Raw genomic sequence first — 22913 nt, 5'->3', positions numbered from 1 at the left:
GAGACCTGGAACCAGATCCTCAGCTGGTATAAATCATAGCTTCACTGACTTCAATGGAATTATGATGATTTACACCAGCTGAGGATCTGACTCTTGGTTTCAAAACTTGGTTGGTACAAATATGAAAATAATTGGGTGGCCTCATCATAATCATTTATAGCAGAGATACGTGGGGTCCCATTACCTCTGCTTCTATTCATATTTAAAAGGGAAACAAAAGCATGGATAAATAACAGAAGCAGAAACAAATTAATTCTAACAAAAATGTGATAACTACTTTTTTATACATCACATGCTCCTAACGTGATTTGGTAAAAGACTATGAGAGTGTAGTCATCAATTAGCATACCTTTAAAGGACGAGACTTTAATAATGGAAGTAATTTGCCTGGTTTCACATTCAACTCTTCATTAATATTGAAAGGATTAAACTTCCTCCATGAAATAAACTGACATTTAACAAAATCCTTTAGTATCCCCTGTATTAAAGAAAAATACACATTTATTTGAACAGCCAAGAAAAAACTGCAATTTATTAAGTTTCAAAGAATCTTCGTACTCTCGAAAGGAACTTTCGGTGCATGTTCTTTAACAATCACATTCTATGAGGAGAAATAACATTAAAAGCCACAAATTTTTTTTTTTTAATCTCAGAGTTACAAACATCTTTAATTCCAAAAGAAAGGCCAAAAAAAAAAAAAAAAAAAAAGATTTAACAGAAATTTTAACTTCCATCGCCAATTTTAAAATATCAGGAGTTTTTCTACAACTCAGTGCTAAACTTCAGCATGGAAAATTTTATGTACTGTATGGAAACACGCACACATACACATACATAATTTTATGTGTGTGTATATATAAAATATATATGTAGATTGCGTGTAATGGCAATGAGATGCAATTACTCTGAGGAAAGGTTATTCAGCTAAATACACTACTAAAACTTGAGAAAAAAACAAGTCTTGAACCCAGTTTGTGCATAGTTCATGATCCTCTATAAAACCAGCTTTTGTTGATTTGCAATCTTGCCGGACCCTTTTTATCTGATAAAACCATTAAAAAGCTAATCTTCCAAAAAAATAAAAATAAAAAATGTAATGCACAAGTTTCCTGATCCAAGCAGGCAGGGAGCACAATGTTCATATAATTTTTTAAAACATACTTGAAGAGTATGTTATTCCATTGTCTTTCTTCCTTTCAAAACAATCAAAAACATTGATCATTTTTTAAAACATAAAGCAATTTTTTTTAATATATAAAGCACTCTTCAAACATCTATTTCTTTTGAGTCCATTATTTGGTAAATATGTAACTGCTACACATTAGATTAGGTATTTTCTTCTGTCTTTTTATTTTTTTTTATTTTGTTTTTTTAATAATATCTTCAGTGCTAGGAGTTGGGTTTAAAAATACATGAAATGGTGTGGAGTTGCTCCTCGGGAAACCCGGCTTTCCTGAGACATCTTCCACCATGTGCAAGATAGTGATCACAAAGTTTTCGCCACATTGACGAAGAAGAGGAAAACAACAACAAAAAATAGTACACAGCAATGGCCAAAGAAAAGGATAATACAACAACACTGTTCAATCCCAGAGCTCTGAAGTAGCATATCTTCATTCTGAAAATAGGTTTCTTTACGATGGAAGTCTTTTTTTTTTTTCTTTCTTTTTTTATTTTAAAGTTTGAAGGAGAAAAAAAAAAGGTCTGTAAACAGGTGGGAGCCAAAACTCCTGACTCCTCCAAAAGCAGTCAAAACTATGTCCAAGTGCTTGTTTGTGTTCCTGCTTGCAGGGGAACTATCCACTCTTTACAAATATCTATGGCCACAGTTCAACAAGAGTATTTTTTTTAAACTTTATATTCTGAATGGAAAATGGTGCAATACTCCGGTAATAATTTTCTTGCATTAGTCCACAATAAAAAGCCGCTAAAGGTAGATATACATATTATTCTCCAGAGATACACACTGTAATTTTTAAAATGCAATAAGAGTCCTTGAGTAAACATTTACACATGAATTGTCGCCGGCCCCTCCTATCAATTTTTTTTTTTTTTTTTTTTTTTTTTTTTTTAACATATAGGATTAGCTACAAGAAGGGCTGCGGACACTCAGTGCAAAGTTAGAAGCTAATAACAATTAAACGTTTGACCAATGAGCAAATAAAAAGCATATATACTGAATAAGAGAAAAAAAATCCACACTTTTGTTAAATCACACACGGGCGCGCGCGCACACGCACACACATACAAGCTCACTCACACACACACACACACATCTGTTCCAACACAAACACATAGTATGAACTTTAAAAAAAATTCCTAGAGCCTGTTTTGTGTGTATTGATGCCAACCTGGAAGTGTAATAATTAGAAAGTGTTCACATTTTGTTATTGGCCTGCTGGATTCAAGTATTTGCATGTTTGATATGTTTTTGTTTTTTTTTTAAACTTTTTATATTTTGGGGGGATTTTAAAAAAATGACATGAAAAAGTAATGAAACAAGGGTAATGTGCATAGGCAGATCCATGGGAGCAGTGGACACAGATACCCCACCCCCACCCTCTAATTCAACCTGTACAGTCAATAGTTACCATTCAGATTCATTACTTTTCTGTACCAAAGATGAATATCACACTCCACTCTCTTCTGATTATTGGGTCCGCCTCTGGTAATGTGCATAATAGTCACAGGCTCATTTAAAATAGGCTCTCATTTTCTCCCTCCCCCCAAGGTTGATAAAATAACCCTTTCCAGCCCAAATTCTGAAAAGTGCCCTTCATGATAGACCTATTCTAAGCAGCTTTTATACTTCGTTTTTAAAAACACCATACAAACATAAAAAGACGACATAAAATAAAAAGCCATGAAAAAAAATAAAACTTGTCATTAGCATGTGACACTGACCAAATGTAGCCCATACTGTTTCATTAACAGTTCACAAGGACTTCTGCAGAGTTTCATATTCGATATTGGACAGAGGTACTAAAAAGGGCTGCCAGTCTGATCTGTTAAAGCTGGATTCTTCGTGAAGCCCTGGACTGGAAAGGGTTACAATTTTTTCCTTTAGTGCTGATGATTGTTATTTCCACTTTGTTTCTCTCTTTCCTAGATGGACTCCCCACTGAGAAGATCACCTGGGAGCAGAGTATTCAAAGGTGTTGGGCTGCCAATAACCCTGCCATCTTCGGTGCTGGGGGGCCCCCAAAGGCTGCTTGAGTACTGAGGGACCCCACCCCAGAGCAAATCGCTGCTCCCTTTGCCAGCCAGGCAGGGAGTATTCCAGTGGCCTGCATCATTCCGCACCAATCCATGAGAGCTGCTCGTGGAGCCCATACGAGTCTGATTGGTTCCAGTGTTGGACTGCCAACTGGAGGTGGGTGGCAGTGGCTGGCCTTGTGCTAAGAAACGGTTTACTTCTTCTTCACCAGCAAACTCAGCCAAGATGGTAGTGTTTCCCAAAACACACCTAACAACAACACAACACAGTGAAACACAGGGATACAACTGACATGATTTTCACAAGTATCAGAGCCTGCTTATACTAGGAGGGTAGAATTTTTATAAGTTCATTTTCATTTTGAATTCAGTGGAGGTGGTCAAATTAGGCCATCTCAAAATTTTTCAAACTCCTACCCTCAACTCATTTTCATCCCAATAATTCTAGTTCATAATTACTTAAGTGTACAAGCATATTGTGACGGGGCAAAGCCAGATGGCTATAGTAAAGTAATGGGAGACAGATATATTAGCCACAGGCTAAAAAAATCCCTGTTACCAGGATAAGCAAATGGCAGCTGCTCCAAGTCAACTGACACACCTGGGGCCAATTAAGATCTTTCCAGAAGGCAGGGAGGACCGCTAGGTTGATTGGGACACCTGAAACCAATCAGGGGCTGGCTGAAACTAGTTAAAAGCATCCCAGTTAGTCAGCTGGGCACGTGTGTCAGGAGCTGTAGGAGGAAGTTGCACTGTTGGAGAGACTGAGAAGTACAAACCATATCAGGCACAAGGACGGAGGCCCTGAGGTAAGGGTGAAGTGGATCTTGAGGAAGTGGGGGCTGCTGTGGGGAAGTGGCCCACGAATTGTATGCGTCCTATTTCTAAAAAGTCAGCTACCATACGGATACTATTAGGGTCCCTGGGTTCCCCCCTTTGCCCCTGATAATCACTGAGACTGGGAGACAACAGAGACTATGCAAAGGAGGGTACTGTCTCATCACCTCCCTTGCTGGTTTATGATGAAAATGGCTCAGTAGGCTGTGAGCCTTGCCTCTAGACAGAGAAGGGCTATGTAGAGGGTCACAGTGAGCCTCTGAGACTAGCGAAATCTGCCAGGAAATGTGGGACCCCATGAAGACAAGGACTGAGCTTTGTCACAATATGCACACACAAAAATCCACACACCTCCAGACAGTATCTTTTAGTCTGCAAACTTTTCAAGACAGGGACTGTGACTTCTTTTGTTTTTGGAAAGTAAAGCTTTCCATGGAGTTCACAGGATTTTGTGCATGAGATACACATAACAAAGAACTGAAAAGAGTAGTGACTGCAGCATAAGTGGCTATACTTGTGTTCCATGGCTGGGGTTTGTGCATGTGTTCTCTGCTGGAATCAAACTCTTTAGAATTTTGCACATATAGAGTGTCTGTACTTCCTGCATGCCCAAGAGTAGAGATCTATTGTGATATGTAACAGTATTTTTATGAGGATCTCAGATCACATATCAAATGTGAGTAGGCACTGTTATTCCTAATTTACAAGTTGGGAAAATGAGGAAGAGAGGTTAAGTGAGTTGCTCACAGTCATATATTGAGCCAATGGAAGAGTTGGAACCTGGGTCTCCTGAATGTCAGTTCAGTGATGCATATTTTCTAAAAACAACTGCATGTAAGCCATTATTTGAGTTTCAGTTGTGAAATGATAGCTGAAGTCTTCTAATATTACTGTATATACTCGATCATAAGCCAGTGTCTTTATAAGCCGACCTCCCCCAAAATGGATAAGTAAAAATGGAAATATTTTATTACCCGTTCAAAAGCTGACTTTATAATTCAGGGGTCAGTGAATTTTGGCTCCCGGGCCATCAGGATAAGCTGCTGGAGGGCCAAGATGGTTTGTTTACCGCGAGCATCCGCAGGCATGTAGGTAAACCTAAGTAAACAAAGTGTCCCGGCGCGCCAGCTGCTTACCCTGATGGGCTGGGACAGCAACTAGTGGGGAAACTTTTGGGAGGAGGAGGGGGAAGCTGGGAGTCAGGGGAGTAACCCCTGTGACCACCCCCCTTATAACCCCCCCCCTAGCCCGGGACCCCCCCCCTCTCCCTCTCCCCATCCCATCCCATCCCATCCCACCCCATCTTATCTGGGGAGGACCAGGGGAGGATCTCTCTGACTTGGCTGGAGCTGCTCCGGCCGGTTGGAGCATGTTCCAGCGGGCTGGGCCAGGTGGCACGGCTGCAGTGTGCTCCAGCGGCGTGGCCACAGCCTGCTCTGGTGGGCGGGGCCGAGCAGCAGAGCTGAGGCCTGCCAGCCCTGGAGCTGCAGCTGCTTTGGAGGCTGGGGGAGAGCAGCGTGGCCAGAAGTGGAAAGACTCTGGCCCTCCCTCTTCCCTTCTGGCTGTACTGCCTCTTCTTGCTCACTCTGTTAGGGGGAAAGGCTGTATCCCCCCTCTCCCTCTCTATACCCGTTCATAAACTGACCCCCTTCTTTGATGCTTCTCTTTTTCACTAAAAAAAAATGTGAACAAGTATATACTTATGAACGAGTATATACAGTATGTTACAATCTTGTTAACTTTTTGAAATCCCTTTTTAATTTACCATTATTGGTCTCCAAACCAATATGTTTTTGTATCTGTACACAATTCATATAGCACAACCCAAGGTCTGTCATGTCCTTAGCAGCAATATGTACTAACATTATTTCCCCGCTAATCAAAATTCTTCCTTTATATGGATGGCTCTGAAACCCTGGAGAACACTGAGGATGTACTGTATACTCTTAAAATATATGCTGTTTTTTAAATCTACATTTTCAATATTACAGCATAAATACCCCTTTAAGGATAAAATTCTTTCTAACTTTGTCCCACATCTAAACTGAAATCATTAAGTCAGGGCAATTTTTGACCTTTATCTGTTCTGAATGCTGCCACACAGTCTTTAATTAAGGAAAGGTCAAAACTTTAAAAAGCAACACCACCATGCATATAATTATGCAAATTTTTCTACATTACATACACTTTATCCTTTTATCTAATGAGGCTCATCATGGGAAGCCAGCTGCAACTTTGCATCTGGAGTGACTATTGCCCCATAATTTTAAAGGCTAGGGAAAAATAGGAACTGCCATACCGGATCAGTCCAGTGTTACATCTAGCCCAGTATCTTGTTTCCAACAGTGGTCAGCATAAGATGCTTCAGAGAAGAGAGCTTTACATTATTATGATGAATCATCTGCCAACAAGGCAAATTTCTTCTTAATTCTTAGCAATTAGTGGTGGTCTTATGTCCTGAAGCATTATGATTTATATTCCTTATATTTTTAAATCTTTCTAATGTAATTATGTATATTCTCATCCCTGTAAACGCCAAATCCCTTTTTAACTGCTACTAAGATCTTGTCGTCAATGACAGATTGTGGCAATGAGTTCCACACATTTTTTCTTTTAGTAATGTAGTTTAAAAAGAACATCCTTTCATTAGTTTAAATGTCTTTCAGTTTCACTGGTAGTCCCCTTGGGAAAAATTAATACCAGTGCATGAATTACCTTCACTACACCATTCCTTATTTTGATTACCTTTAGCATGTCCTCTTTTATTCATTTTTTCTCTGAACTAAACAGTCCTAGTCTTTTCTGTTTTGCATTTGGAATTTTTTCCATGCAATCATTAATTTAATCATTTTTGTTGAGTGTCTTTGGGTCTCTTCTATTTCTGTTGTATCTTTTTCCAGGTGGTGCAAGCAGAACTGAACACAGTACTTATGGTGAACACCTACCATTGATTTCTATAATGGCACTTCATACACTCCGAAGTAGTGTATCTAGTCCACAAGTACTTTTCTTTATGCAGCTCTCCTACAATTTCTGCTAACAGATAATTTTCAAGACACCACCAAATTATTCCGCAGAGCAATTCGTGCCATAACAAGTGAATGCTTAGGAGAACAGACACTGTACTAGATTCTACTTTACAGAAAAAAGGAAAAGAAGAGAAAAACCGTACATATGCAGAGATTTCTGGGCCTTGGCTGCTTCTTCCTTGGAACTGTAGCGGACCACAGCATTCCCTTGAGTCAGGTTCAGGTGGAATGTAATTAGAGGGCCATGTTGCAAACACAGTGTCCGCAGTGTAGAACCATCAATCTAATTGCAGAGGAAGAAAAAAGTTGACTTGTTTTTTCTGTGGTTGTCCTTAGTATATTTGTCAATGGAAGAGGCTTTAAATGATAAAGGAAAAAATTTACACAGAGTGCAAATGTAGCTTCCTCCCACAAGATAAAATAATCTAATTAGATGTGTCACTATTTTATTAGGAGGAGGTAATCTTTTCTTTTCAGGTTCTCTACAGTTCAGCAAATAGAACCTGCCAGTTACTTTAAATTAATATACAAATATTTATCACTACATGCCTACCAAGGATTGATCGGGAATACAGCTTGTTCATAAATAGTTTATATTAATCCAGGACATCTCTTGGTTTCCGCATACACTGCTTTTAGTCTTATGCCTCTCCATGTGAATTATACTATGGAGAGGAGTAGAGGAATTGACAGATTGGGGAGAATAGGAAAAACCCCAGAAAAATTGGACTTCAAATCTTTGAATTTGCCCCCCAAACACCACTCTCACAACTAACTTTTAAACAAATAAATGATATACACTGGAATGGCTAATTATACAGACTCAGAGTTCATATTTAATTTGCTCTTATATAGCACTTCTCATCCACAGATCTAAAAGTGCTTTACAAAGCTATAATTACTAATAGGAAACAGACATGGGAGGTGACTTGCCCAAGGTCACCCAGCAGGCCAGTAGCAGAGCTGAGAACAGGACCAGGAATTCCTGAGTTCTAATCCAGTGTGCTATCCACTAGGCCACAAGGGCTCCCATTAAAACCCTTAAATCCACTGTGTGGACTTATCTCAACATATTACTGTTTCTGCTACATAGATGAATATTATATATTCATTACAGCTGACCAAAATTACCAGAACTGATAAGTGTTCTTCCTTCCATCTCTTAAGTATAGCATGGTTCTTTGTGTAGTCAGTCATATTATTCTGCTTACCTGGGGTGTGAGGTTACGCAGAACCAGCCAGCTGCTTGTTCTTCCTGAGCTGTCAGTACTCCAGGCAGAACCTGTATCATAAATCCAGAAAGGGAACAATTTAACATCTTAGTGAGAGCACAATACAACAATCAAACTCATCAGGAATGAAGAATGTGCAAGATACAACACATTAGCAATGCAACTGCTATTGTAAACGTGCTCATGAACAATCCAATAAGCAATTTACCTAAATCCTCTTTTCCTTTCTTATTTGGAATGAAAGGAGGGAGCTCCATGACTAGAATGCTCCCAGTTGGCTCTGAAAGACCAGTGGGATTTCTCACATTCCTGCCATCATCTCTTTCGTAGGTGGCCACTGTGATACTATATTGGTGAAAGCTAATATGTCACCAAAACTTCCTTCAGGTTACACTGGAATTAACCAGCAGGTGACACTTTAAAAGCAAGAGATGTCATTTTCTAGAGGCATTTGAAAAACTGCAGTACTTCTAAAGTTACTTTGGTAAAAATACTGAGTCTGCCGATGGAATCCTTGCATCAGCACTCTGTGGCCATTGGGTGGGCTTTTCCCAAGAAAAAATGGATGTGACAGCCTTTGACAACTGGGGAGTACTTTTAATTCCCAGCTTTTTGGGAAGATGATTGATAAAATAGTCAGGTAATAGTAGTGACTTTTTTTCTGATGCAGATGCTTTATGATAAACAAATATACAGGGTATATAGCTATTATGTACATATCTCCCCTTTAAATTTGTGTATAAACAAAATTATGACAGCCAACGAAACAGATTGACAGAAAATAAATTATACCTTACTGTCTGGGGGCCCAGTCATCCCTTCGGTTGTATTCATCATACAACTCACGGGATAATCAGGTCCTGGATGTTTTGCACCCCTGCTATAGAGATGTACAGTACTTAATTTGTAATAAAAGAAGTGCGGGGGCTCAAGCAGTTTTTTTACTTTCAAAACTGATGTGGCAACCCCAGAGGTGTCGGGGCTATAAACTGCCAAGCCTAGAGGTGCCAGGGCTTAGTCCTGGCAAAAATTAAGCAGTGGATGTGTATTCTATGTAATAAATTCTACTGATTAATTAGCTAATACTGAAGTCTTGCAACAATTCACAGAAAAACACCTGCCACAAAGCAAGAGAAAAGTTTCAAGATATATTTAGAAAAAATGAGCAAAAGTATTATAAACAAAGACCCCTGTTGTAGCGAAATTATTCCCCACTGATTAGAAACATGCCCTACTGACCCATGACTTTATTTTGAGTATGAGCCACCCTAGGGGCTTGGCTACACTTGAGAGTTACAGCGCAGGTGGTGGCTTTACAGTGCTGTAACTTACTCACTGTCCACACTGGCAAGGCACATACAGCGCTGTATCTCCCTAGTTATAGCGCTGGTTGTACTCCACATGGACGAGAGGAATAAAGAGAACAGCCCTGGTGCTGCAGTGCTGCAATGGCAGTTTAAACAGTGATTAATCTTATTACCCTGTAACTGACCTCCAAAACCTTCCCATAATGCTTAGTAAAGATAACACTTTGTTTTGTTGTGATGCCTCTCTTTGTTTTGTTGTGAACGCAGGGCTCCGGAGCTGCTTATCTAAAAAACAAACATAGCTCCTGTTTGCTCGAGCAGAGGCAGGCAGGGGGATCCCCTAGCGTTTGCTTGAGGAGAGAAGCAGCATTGCAGGCGGGCAGGGGTGGGGGAGTCCATTTTGGAGTAGCTGCTTATCTGGTCTGTGAGGAAAAGGCTATTTGCATTTAGTTAATGAGAGAGGGGTGCGGGAAGGGGTCGGAATTTGCAAGGCAGGGAGCTGACACAGTGTCAGCTCCAAAAATCGACACACACTGTCTCCTCATCACACTCCACCCCCACCCTCCTCTTTTGAAAAGCACGTTGCAGCCACTTGAACGCTGGGATAGCTGCCCATAATGCACCACTTCCAACACCGCTGCAAATGTGGCCACACTGCAGCGCTGGTAGCTGTCAGTGTGGCCATACTGCAGTACTTTCCCTACACAGCTGTACGAAGACAGCTTTAACTCCCAGCGCTGCACACCTGCAAGTGTAGCCAAACCCTAAGTGATAGAAAATAAAACCTGCATTTCACCTGCCGTTATTGAACCTCAAGTACCTGGAGCATAGTACTAGAGCAAAAGGGTGCCATACTACTGTAACATGGAGAATAAAAACAAACAGAGCATTGCAATATTATAAAATGTAGGAGTCAGAGGAATACCAGAGGAATAAGAGCTGGTCCAACCCAGTGGGCTGGCACCCCAGGTAGATGATGGCTTGGTGTTTGTTAAACCTGGAGGTGGTCTCGTAGGAGCAGTAGTGTTTCTGGGTACCTTCCATAGTTCATGGGATAGAGAGGCTTGTGTGTGAGAGACTGGGCCAGAGGACCATGTAGACTTGATGTCTGACAATTTACCTGCAACAGAGAAACATAATTCATGTACTTTTGGTAAGCAAGTTAAAAAATAAAAAATCTGAACAATCTGCAACTCCAGTAAGTGAAGAGGTGATCCTCAAGGCTGTTCATTATTATAATCTACTAGTATCTGACATTTGTTACTATTGTCCACTTGCTATTGCAGCGCCCACCACTTCTCTTTCTGATAGAGGACAAAAAACCTTAAAACAAGACTAGAGAATATGTTTGATTAGCCAAAATCAAAAATAAAATCATTACTGTATATGCTCTAAGTTATTTAGCCCATATTATTAAAATAATGAAGTTTATACTTTCTGCACCCAAGAAAGAACAACCACTGTTATTTAAAATACAGAAATTAGCACACACACGGGTTCTCACGGTTCAGAATTAAGCTGATTCCAGAAGAGGTAGAAAGGGTAAAATTTCCTGTGCTGCTGAATATTCAAAGATAAATGCATCAGGCATATGGATTCTTTTACAAGTTCCTCTTTGAGACACTATCAATCTTCACGAGAAAAGCCCTACATATCACAATCTATCAGTTCTTACAACTTTTTATTGACCACTTTTTGTTATGCTCTGAATCCTACCTTCATTTATATTGGTATCATAATTATTTTATTCCAATTCCTGCCAAACCAGAGTTTTATCAAGCATACTATAATGACCTAAAATTACACATTTCAAAGACAAACACTAAAACAAAAAAAAGGACAGGTTAGCATTTTGGTGTCATTAACACAGAGAGGACCAACTTAAATTATAGACACTACCAATCAAAATGCACACTGTCATATGATCATCTCTGAAATGTTTCACCATAAAGCTTCCACACACCTGCCTGTCTTTCATGTAGCTACACATATATATCAAAGATAGAAAGCCTGATTCCCCTCTTCTCATTAACACCTATGTATATCAAGAGCAACTCCACTGATGTCAACGGAATCAAACTGGTGTAAAGTCAGAGGCCAATATTTTTGTGCAAACTGCAGTGACAAAAAAAGGAACTTGTTAATACTGTTCAAGTAACCGCTTGAGAAAAGAAATTAGAAAGTTTGATTTTTAGAACTAGTAGCAGCAGCTGGGCCTACAATTCAACATATCATGAATGTGCATCAATAAAAGTTAGATGTTGCTGTGTCACTGATTCTTATGAGGTTCACATGCAGATAGGATGTAACAGCAAAAAAACCCCCAAACAAATAAAAAGGAAATATGCATGGCAGATAATATTAAGGGATAAGCAAGCCATTACTTTACTCTCCTTGTAACAGAACCTTCAAGGCCCCTTTGCTTTGTGGCAACATAAACCTAAATGTTGCACTAAGGTCCCTGGATGTTCAAGCTTCATTTAAATTAAAATGAGGGTTTTTAATTTATTAAATATGAACATGAATAAAGCAAACAGAGTGGGTATTTTTATATTCTAATATATTTATTTTATACTGGCTCCACATTTCCAGCTTTCAGTACTCTGAAGATTTAGTTATTTTTTGAGACAGACAGGATTGCAGGATTTGGCAGACAGGATTGCATCGCTTTGCATTTGGTTTGTGTTGGAAAGTTTTTAACTGCAGTGGGAAATATGAAGCCTTGATTGTTGTGGCAGTACTTAAGTTTGGAAATTTTAGAAGTTTTTCTACAGTTTCCACATCACGAGTTTACTAGACTCAAAGAAATCCTAAAAATACTGGGGCTAGAACTTTATAGCAGCTACTTAACTAAAGGGATAGTCAAAACACATTATGGTAGTACTATACAAACTTATTCCTACTTAGCTTTCTTATTACAAATAATCAAAACACCTCTTTGAGCTAGTGCTAAACTGTTTCCTGTGTATTAATAGGGCTGAAAACTGTTCAGTTTTGAAACTATTTACCGGCAACAGCTTTCAGATCAACCTTTCCTGGTAACATCCAGCAATAATGTTATCACTGAGTTCTCGCAGAGAACATTCTGCCTCACAGCTGGAGCAAAAATAAACTTTGCTGAAAAAGTATGAATGCCAAAATAAAGTGGTAGCATCATGATATGAAGTAGGCTGAATATATATTTCATTAGCGCACTTCTCAGATAGTCACAACTCCAGCCACCTGATTAAAATGCTCAGCACTGCAGAGCTGCCAGTGGGAGCAGCACCGTGCTCAAAAGACATGAAGTCTGTAGCAGTACTACTGTAATAACCAGAGGGAAGTACTTTTTAAGGGGCCTTTGTTCTTTGGGGATGGAGGAGGATGCTGAAAGTAGAAAGGCCATTTCTCGTACCTGCAACGCTAGGTGCGGATGCAATACTGCTGAAAGAGCTACTGTAGCCGGAGGCACTAAGCGGCCAGGCACTCGATGAAGGCAGCGTGGCATTCTGAGATGATGTTGGGGATGACCCTGCAGAACCAGCAAAGAAGCAACTAAGAAAGATGGGCAAAATGGTATTTGCTGCAGAATAAGCAATTCTAACTACATCATGTGCAAACACAAACCAGGCAACCAGCTTCCTCTAACCATGAATGAAATGTTATAGAAAGCATGATAAAGTGAAGCAGAATTCTTCGGTATAAAAGAAAGTTGGCACCACAGTGGCAAGTGTGTTGCTGCCCATGCAGAAGACAAATTTTGGATTTCCCTTAAGATTACTTAACTCTTGGGACATCAGCATTAAAAGCTAGATCTCAAGGAGGAAAGCTGTCTACCTGCATTTTATAACATGCTTATCAGCCTATCCAAGCACCAGCAACTGTGGATGGATATGAATGTATATGTAAAACCAATCAAATATCCTTGATACCTAACAATTGTTGAAGTAAGCACTTCTCCCATGCCCTAATACCCACAGGTATTTTGCAAATGTAGGTTTTGAAGCAGGTAAAATAAATATATCATAACAATGTTCTAAAACTAGCTATATATCAAAGGAGCAATCGTAAGAAACAACCTGAAACCATCCTGAGTTGGCAAATCATTCTACAACGTGTGTTCAACAAACTCACACAACTTAAATTAGGAGCTATCTTGTCATCAGGCTGCCTTATAGGAATGTTAAACATACATCCAAAACCTTCCTACGCGCTAACAAATACATCATGTACCAAAAGTAGAGACTGGAACATGGAATAAAATACCTTCGGAACAGTCAGAACAAAGAATGGGAGGCTATGAACTGAAAGTATCCACTCTGGCAAACAATCACAATTAGCAGCATATTCTGAGTTACTTTCATTATTCAAAACATACATACACATACTGTGTGTACATAATATATTAATTCAGAAAACACAAAATTGTTTCTCTTTACAAGGTGATATGCTATACAAAAGTCTCATTCTGATGCACAATTAGGAAACATTTTGTTTTGTATCTTTATTGATGATATAAGAGACTAATGATTTATACAGCACCCAGAAGACAGACACTGCAACCGGACTTTAACGTCAGTTTGACTGAAACTGAAAGAAATACGTGGCACCAGTGGCTGCTGCACATCTAAACTCCCGCCATCAAACAGTTCCTTATACAAAGTAGAATGGAAACTAAGAATACAGCCTAATGACAGATTGCTAATCAGTAACTGAGGCTCTCACAGTATATTGTCAGTACATATTAACACTAGCGGGACGCACATGCTCTCTTGCCATTGAGTCGGAACCCTCTCGAAAGCAGCTGGGGTTGCACAATGCTTCCATGCAGAACTGAACCTTCAGGACCTGAAGGCATGGAAGGGATCCTCAGCCATAACTGTCCCTCAGTTCCTTCTATGTATTCAGAATCTAAAATGAAGACATAGAAGAAGAATGGTGGTGGGAAGTGAGGATCTATGGTTACGCTACAGTTACTGGTCAATTATCTTTCTCCTTTCCATTTGTCAGTACAGTTCCCCAATTTTAGATGACTGCAGTACTGGTACAAACATAATACCCCCACCTTTAAAAAAAAAATAAGGAAGGGAGTGTTAGGATCAGTTGTAGCTCAAAAGAGCTAATAAACTAACTGGGGAAGTTTTCCAGAACACCTGGGAGCCCTGCTGCTACTCTTAGTGAGCCTTAGGAAGCTCCCTCTCAGACATCATTGTAGGGAGGCAAGGTTTGCAAGGGAGGCAGCCCATATATTCTGGGTGAAGTAGCTTCCTGGAAAGCAGGGGTAGCAGAACCAGTAAGGGGAGTTGGGATGGTGGGACGGACAGAGGGAAGATTAAATATCGGGACAGAAGAAGGGTTCAGACAGCCATGTCATCTTACCCTCCCAAGATAGGGAGCCGACAAAAGGGTGTGGGGGGAATAAACAGCCACACTCCCCCAAACTACCACAGGTGCCATTAGGAATAGGAAAAGGGAGAGATTAAAGGGAATTCCAGCTTGTTTTCCTAGATGATACAAACAGTCTAGGGGACTGACTCACTGATATGCTTAGTGCCGTCCAAACTGCAACTTAACACCTGGATGAAACTTAGGATAGGTTGTGGAACCACCTTATCTTTACAGAATGCTACATATAAGGGATCTATCATTTGACTAATTCAACACTGTAACAACTTACCAAGGGTTGTGCTCGATTCTCCATCACTGGTAATTTTCAAATAAAGATTGGACCTTGACCTTTGACCTTGCAACAGTTGGTTGGGTCTCAAACTCCCTTCCTGATGGCAGCAGAATGGACACCAAAAATCCCTGGGCCAGAGGCCTCAATTTCTAGGATACCTCAAACTGCCTAATGGTAACAGGAGACTGACATTTCAAAGAAGATGGGGAAAAAATGGACAGGACAATTGTGAGTGACATTTAATTCCTCACCTCCACTACAGCAACAGGGATTGAGTGTTAAACTGGCATTGAGAAAGTTGACAAGATGACAACAAAAGTTGAAAAAATTGCTTATATTTCACTTGTCAAACCTTGCTGGGCACCAGACACACCAACACAGAGGAATCTGTCAGTGCCAAGAAGCCTCAATGCCAAGGCCTCTGCCAGTGCTAACCTACTTTCAAAACAGACCCTTCCTTGAGGATTCCAAAATACCCAGAGGAAGAGTCATGACCAAGATTTTGTCATGGTTATTTTTAGTATTTTTAGGTTGCGGACAACAAACAAAAATGCATGGAAGGCCATGACCTGTGACTTTTACTAAAAATAATGGTGGGGTAGAGGTGTGATGTGAGAATGACTGAAGCCCAAGACCCCTGGCAGGGATGGGAGCCTAAGCCCCACTGCTGGAGGTGGGATGTGTGTGTGGGGGTGTTCCAGTACCCACTGCCAGCAGTGGCTAAGGATCGCGCTGCCTCTGCCGCCCCACAAACAGGGCTGAAGCTGAATGGAAAATGTCACAGAGGTTTCTGAAAAATTATGGAATCCGTGACTTCCGTGACAAATTCTTATATTTAAGTCATGATTTTTCATTTTTATCTTCCTTCTTATATCAAGGAGTAAGAAGTTAAGGCCAAACACAACACATTGCCCTTCCTCGAGTTTATTTGAACTTGAGGATTTCTAGGAGCCATGATTCAGAAATCTATTTGGTGCCAAAAATATCCAAATGATTCCAAAGAGCTAGGCTTTTTAACTCAGAGCAGATCATTCAGCAATGCTTTTCCAAGAACAGGGAATAAAGCTTGGAATCTGCCTGCTTATGGGTATGAAGGATAAAAGGACTACAAGCCACGCTCTGATCCTGTGAGTGACCTTCACTGAGGTACTTTAGGCATCAGAAATGCCGGTCTGTCAGTGTCTTCTTTGTACCACAAGATGCACAACTTTTAAGTCTCTCTCTTACACTAGGGCATGCCATAATATTATCTCAAACACCAAGGGATCTGACCAGGGTTGAAGGAACAGGTGCCAACAAATGTGCTCAGAACTGAGCATGAGACCAGACACCTCAGAACTATGCAATGACAAAAGCTATCCAAACAGCTAAGCTAACATTACAATGCTAATTCTTTACACAAATTAAAAGAAAAAGCTGATGAAGGAAGATAGCATGTTAGTGAGCCCCAGAATCACTGCTTTCCGTAGGGTTTTGTCTCAAAGGAGCATGTATGCCCCTAGAACAGTAATGCATATTGACAATCTATTTAAAAAAGAGGAAATTACTTACTGTAACTGGAGATTCTTCGAGATGTGTGCCCCTACCTGTAATTCCACATGTAGGTATGCATGTGTGCCATGTGCCCGAGTCCAGAAATTCTTCAAAGCAGCATCCATCAACCTGAACATGCACAGTTTCCCTTGTGCTCCTGACCAAGGGTATAATGGGCAGTATGGGTCGATGACTCTCCAGTTCCCTCTTACCGCAATCCAACAGGATCCAAAGCATAAGTGAAGGAAGGCAGGTGGTGGAATACAGATAGAGACCACCCATCTCTAAGAAAAGACGGTTACTCACCTTTGTAACTGTTGTTCTTCGAGATGTGCTGCTCATATCCATTCCAATTAGGTGCGCACACGCTGCGTGCACATTAGTCTGAAGATTTTTACCCTAGCAACACTCAGTGGGTCGGCTGGGCGCCCCCTGGAGTGGCGCCACTATGGCACCAGATATATACCTCTGCCGACCCAACCGCCCCTCAGTTCCTTCTTGCCGGCTACACAGCAACGTAACTCTGACTGGTTTAGCCATGCAGCAGCCACGCCGTGAGGTGAAGGGCCTGCAGGTCTGGGTGGTGAAGTCTGCCGTGGTCCTGAGTTATGAGGTCTGGGTGGAGTGGCAGAGTAATTCGGTTGGCTATCGACAGGTTGAGCAACGTGGCGTACCAGTACTGCCAGGGCCACGCTGGAGCGAACATGATTAGGCACATTCTGTCCCTGCGGAGTTTTAGAAGGACCTTGTGAACCAGCAGGAATGATGGGAAGGCATAAAGCAGCTGGCTTTTCCAAGGCATCAGGAAAGTGTCCAAGATCGATCCCGAGGAGAGACCTTGGAAGGAGCAGAACATCTGGCATTTCCTGTTTGCGTGGGAAGCAAACAGGTCTATGTGGGGAGATCCCCACTTCTGGAAAACAGAATGAATAACGTCCGGGCGGACTGACCACTCGTGAGACAGGAAGGACCTGCTGAGTCGATGCACCCGAGTGTTCTGAGCCCCTGGGAGAAAGGACGCTACCAGGTCTATCGAGTGGGCTATGCAAAAGTCCCAGAGTTGGATGGCCTCCTGAAAAAGGGGGAAGGATTGCGTCCCTCCCTGCTTGTTTTGTAGTACATGGCCATTGTGTTGTTTGTAAACACTGAGACACAACAGCCTTGTAAATGTTGCTGGAACGCCTGGCACGCCAGGCAGACTGCTCTCAGTTCTCGGACATTTATGTGTAATGCCAGCTCCTGAGATGACCAGAGGCCTTGAGTATGAAGGTGTCCGGGTGAGCACCCCAGCCAAGAGATGACGCATCCATCGTCAGGGACATTGAGGGTTGGGGCGGATGGAACGGCAGCCCTGTACACAGCAGGGAGGGAGTCAGCCACCAGTCTAGGGAACATAGGGTGCTCAGAGGAATGGTGACTATCGTGTCTATTGGGTCCCTGCCCGGGCAGTATACCGAGTTGAGCCAAACTTGGAGAGGACGGAGGGGGAGTCTGGCGTATTTGGTCACGAACGTGCAGGCAGCCACGTGACCCAGGAGACCGAGACAACTGCAAGTCGAGGTCGTCGGGAAATTCTGTAGACCTCAGATGATTGTTGCCATCGCCTGAAACCGCGGCTGTGGTAAGCAGGCCCTTGCTAGATTGGAGTCCAGGATAGCTCCTATGAAGTCGAACCTCTGCGTGGGAACCAGAGTGGATTTTTCTGTATTGATCATCAGGCCTAGATGTGTGAATGGTTTTTGACGATGCCCACATGCTGGGTGACCTGTGTCTCGGAGGCCCCTCGGATGAGCCAATTGTCCAGTTACGGAAAAAAGTGTATTCAATGTTGGCGGAGATAGGCGGCGACTATGGCCATACACTTTGTAAATACCCTTGGGGCTACAGAAAGGCCAAACAGCAGGATCGTAAACTGGAAGTGCTGACAGTTGGCTACGAAGCAGAGGTACCTAATGTGCGGAGGAAAAATGGCGATGTGAAAGTACGTGTCCTTCATGTTGAGGGCGGCATACCAGTCTCCAGGATCCAAGGACGGGATAATGGTCCCCAGGGATACCATGCGGAACTTCAACTTTATCATAAACTGGTTGAGTCCTCGCAGGCCTAGGATAGGTCTGAGACCTCCCTTCGACTTGAGGATTAGGAAATAATGGGAGTAAAACCCCTTTGCCCTTTCGTCCATTGGTACCTCCTCTATAGCTCCCATGGCAAGGAGTGTCTGCACCTCTTGCAAGAGGAATTGCTCGTGAGAGGGGTTCCTGAAGAGGGACGGGATTGGAGGGTGGAGGCGGGGTTGAAATAAATTAGAGGTGGTACCCATACTCCACCATGCATAGGACCCAGCGATCTGGTTAACTGGGACCAGGCCGAGAGGAAGTAGGAGAGACGGTTGGAGAGGGGAGGAGAAGGATCCTGGCCTATAACTGGTACGCCGCCCTCAGGCGCACCTTCAAAAGTTCATCTTTGGTCCCAGTGGTGGTTTCGAGGGACCTTGATTTTGGCCCCCTTAGGGTCCTGACTGTTGTCTACGACCACCTCGGCCACACCGCCTGCCAAAGTCCTGTCTTTGTCTAGGTGCAGTATACGGGCAGTGAGGCTGGGGATGGAAAGGCCTGCGTTGGGTCACCGGCGTATGCATACCGAGAGAGCGCATTGAGACCCTGTTGTCCTTTAGGCTTTGCAGCCTGGGGTCACTCTTTTCCGAGAAGAGACCTTTACCATCAAATGGCAAGTCGTGAATGGTATATTGGAGCTCCAGTGGGAGGCTTGAAACCTGAAGCCATGAGATGCGCCTCATGGCAACACCCGAGGCCAGAGTCCTGGTTGTTGAGTTGGCTGCATCCAATGAAGCCTGGAGAGCAGCTCTGGCCACCTTTTTCCCTTCCTCCAAGAGGGCAGCAAACTCTTGGTGGGAGTCTTGAGGGAGTAGCTCCGTAAACTTACCCACCGCCGCCCAGGTGTTATAATTACAGCGGCTAAGCAGGGCTTGTTGATTTGCCACCCGGAGCTGTAGGGCACCTGCTGAGTACACTCTTCGGCCGAGTAAGTCCATTCGCCTAGCCTCCTTCGATTTCGGGGCTGGCGCCTGCTGGCCATGCCGTTTCTTCTCATCAACAGATTGGACGACTAGTGAGCAGGGAGGAGGATGGACATACAAGTACTCGTACCCTTTAGAGGGCACCATGTATTTACGCTCAAGTCCACTGGCTGCAGGAGGGATAGAAGCTGGAGACTGCCATATAGTATCGACATTAGCCTGGATGGTCCGAATAAACAGTAGGGCCACTCTGGTGGGGGCATCCGCCTACAGAATGTCCACTACTGGGTCCTCTACCTTTGGGACCTTCTCCACCTGGAGGTTCATATTGAGTGCTACCCTCCTCAGGAGGTCCTGATGAGCTCTCACTTCGATTGGAGGAGGACCCGAGGAGGATGTTCCTGCCACTGCCTCATCTGGAGAAGAGGAAGAGGAGATGCTGGGGACGAGCGGGTCCTGTGTGGCCTCTTGCTCTTGGGCGACCTCCTGCTCTAGTGGAACCTGGGAGTCCGGTGGGTGAACTGGGGCTTCCTTCGTAGCAGTCGGAGGGGGACGGCTAACTGTCGCCACTGGCACTTGGTGCTCTGATGGGACAGAGCGGGACGGAACTACTGATATGCCTTGGGCCTGGTGGTACACCCAAGGTGTCCAGAATGACCACTGATGGGGGCCTTGGTCCTGGGCCTCTTGGAAGACTCTGGTGGGCACATCGGAATCGCGGTCCTGTGCATAAGAGCTGTCCGCGTGGGACGACACTGATGTGTGTCTGGATGGCCATGGAGGAGCTGAAAAGCCCTGGGCAGAGTCTCTGTCTCTAGCGGATCTTGCTCTACTCTGCACCAGGGACCAGTACCAGGAGGTATACCGGTATCGGGAATGAGATCGGGACCTTCGCCCGGAGCGGTGCCGGGAGGTCGACCGAGATCTCGAGGCTCGATGTCGGGAGTCACGGTGCCTGGAGCTGGAGTGGTGCCGAGAGTAGCGAGCCGGCAAATGGGATACTGAACGGTGCCGTGAGTGCGACTGGTACCGAGGAGGAGAACGGTGCCGGGACTGCGAGTGGCGCCGGGAGCGCTGATGGGACCTAGAACATCTGCGGGACCGTGATCGTGAACGGTGCCACTCTGCTGTGCCGACAGAGGATGGCCTTATCAAGGCAGGCTTGCCGATAGACTGTATTACCCACACTGGCGGTGCCAGGGGTTGAGGCAGTGTCAACTCTGTCATGGCAATCAGATCCCTCACCGTTGAGAACGTCTCCAGCGTGGATGGAATAGTAAGCTCAACCATGGCTCGCGTCGGGGAGCTGACAGGCACCAGACTTGATGGCCCTTGTGGGACTGGAATTGACGGTGCTGACGTCGTCGGTGCCGCAGCAGGTGTCGGTGCTGGGCGATCCAACTTAGACAAGCTCTCTGGCTGCAGTGCAGGTGGCACGGAAGCAGCAGGAGTCTTAGGCTCTCTCGACCTTGGGGAGAGGGAGCGATGCCGAGTTGACTTCGGTGCCGGCGATGGCCAGTGCTGAGAGGCCTTGGCGGTACCGGCGCGGTCCAGTGCCTAGGAGGCGCTTCTGCCCGCCGATTGTCCAGCGCTCGGTACCAAAGGCGGAGGAATAAGAGCCACCTCCATGAGGAGCTGTTTTAGCCAAGTCCTGCTCCTTTTTTGTTCTCGACTTAAAGGCTTTGCAAATGCGACATTTGTCTGCCAGGTGAGATTCCCCAAGGCACTTAAGACAAGAGCCGAGCATGGTTTTAAAACCGGTGAACCGGGCATGGGCCCCGGCACCGGGTGCGGAGAAGGGGCTAATCCCCGAACCCCTCTTAACTATAACACTAACTATGAACGATAAGAACTATATAACTTTGAACTATATACACAAAAAGTAACTAGAGAATTACAAGTAGCTAGGGAGGTGGAGGTCAGTAAAACTGCATTCCACAGTTCCAACGACTGACACAGGCGGTAAGAAGGAACTGAGGGGCGGTTGGGTCGGCAGAGGTATATATCCGGCGCCATAGCGGCACCACTCCAGGGGGCGCCCAGCTGACCCACCGAGTGTTGCTAGGGTAAAAATCTTCCAACGAATGTGCGCGCGCACACCTAACTGGAATCAATATGAGCAAGCACTCGAAGAAGAACCTCCAGTTACAGTAAGTAATCTCCACTATTTCTTCAAGTGCTGGTCCCTATGTGTATTCCACACATGGGTGACTAGCAGGCAGTGCTTAGAGTGAAGGAGGGTGCAAGGAAGCTGGGAGCCCAGAGAGGGGTGCCATTTCAGATTGGGGAGGGCAACTTTAATGGTGATTCCAGGGGCTACACTGCAGATACACGTAGATTTCAAAAATAACCAACCATCACTACTACCTTGCAGGCTAACTACTTTAAACCTTGTGATACTGCAACAATTTCGATGATGCACACGAACAATATTTTATAACACCCTAACTCAAAGATTGTTTCATAGTAACCCACAACTGAAGCACTTTTCATGGCATCGGTTTTTGTATTCTTACTTTTCCAATGCATAAATGATTGACATTCTAAATTTAGCAGAATTTCAATGAATGTCAGGTTTATATGAAGGAGGTCAAACTATGGCCAGCAGGGACTGGGGGAAGGGGTGTTTGGCAAGCCGTTTAGATATGAAGTTGAACTTAAACACATACACCACAAGTTATCATCCAATACTTGTGCACAGGTAAATGAAGGGGCATTCTGGAGGCAGCTCTTGCTCTTTTTGTTGAAACACTGGCGATGAAACTAGAAGCTGAGGAGATCCAAGAAGAAACCCCTCTGGATAATTCAGAACTACACCACTGTGTTGCTGCTGGGCATCACTTACCCTCTCCCATCTTTCTCCTTTAATTTCTTTAGGGCACTGTTCTAGGCATTTCAGAAATAATGCTGCATCATGTCAGTAAAAGCACTGGCATATGGAGTTGATGTGATCTCTGCTTGGTCAGTAGGTTGAAAGAAGCCATGCTTGTAGTCCCCGCAAGCGGAGTCTAGTGAACGGTGTCACGTAGGTGCATGTGACCATGTGGCCTAACAGAGAAAGGT

The 22913-nt window shown here is 43.6% G+C and overlaps 1 protein-coding gene across 11 annotated transcripts in view; it reads right to left on the bottom strand.

The window, feature by feature from the left end:
• Positions 1–483: 483 nt before the first annotated feature.
• Positions 484–22913, bottom strand: part of TNRC6C (trinucleotide repeat containing adaptor 6C) — a 590484-nt gene continuing 568054 nt past the window's right edge. For 7 of the 11 annotated variants that reach the window (XM_075071765.1, XM_075071767.1, XM_032792790.2 and 4 more), the window contains 6 exons: positions 14365–14511; positions 13016–13132; positions 10547–10741; positions 8294–8364; positions 7226–7365; positions 484–3466 (listed from right to left, as the gene is read on the bottom strand). In XM_075071765.1, the coding sequence (XP_074927866.1) occupies positions 3106–3466; positions 7226–7365; positions 8294–8364; positions 10547–10741; positions 13016–13132; positions 14365–14511 (1031 nt within the window). In that variant the 3' untranslated portion in view covers positions 484–3105. The remainder of the gene's footprint in view (positions 3467–7225; positions 7366–8293; positions 8365–10546; positions 10742–13015; positions 13133–14364; positions 14512–22913) is intronic. The other 4 variants (XM_075071769.1, XM_075071770.1, XM_075071772.1 and 1 more) reach the window with 2 other exon arrangements.

The sequence above is a fragment of the Chelonoidis abingdonii genome, chromosome 13, assembly GCF_003597395.2.
Source record: "Chelonoidis abingdonii isolate Lonesome George chromosome 13, CheloAbing_2.0, whole genome shotgun sequence".
In the NCBI taxonomy this organism is placed as follows: Eukaryota; Metazoa; Chordata; order Testudines; family Testudinidae; genus Chelonoidis; species Chelonoidis abingdonii.
This window is presented reverse-complemented; position numbering and strand designations above follow the sequence as displayed.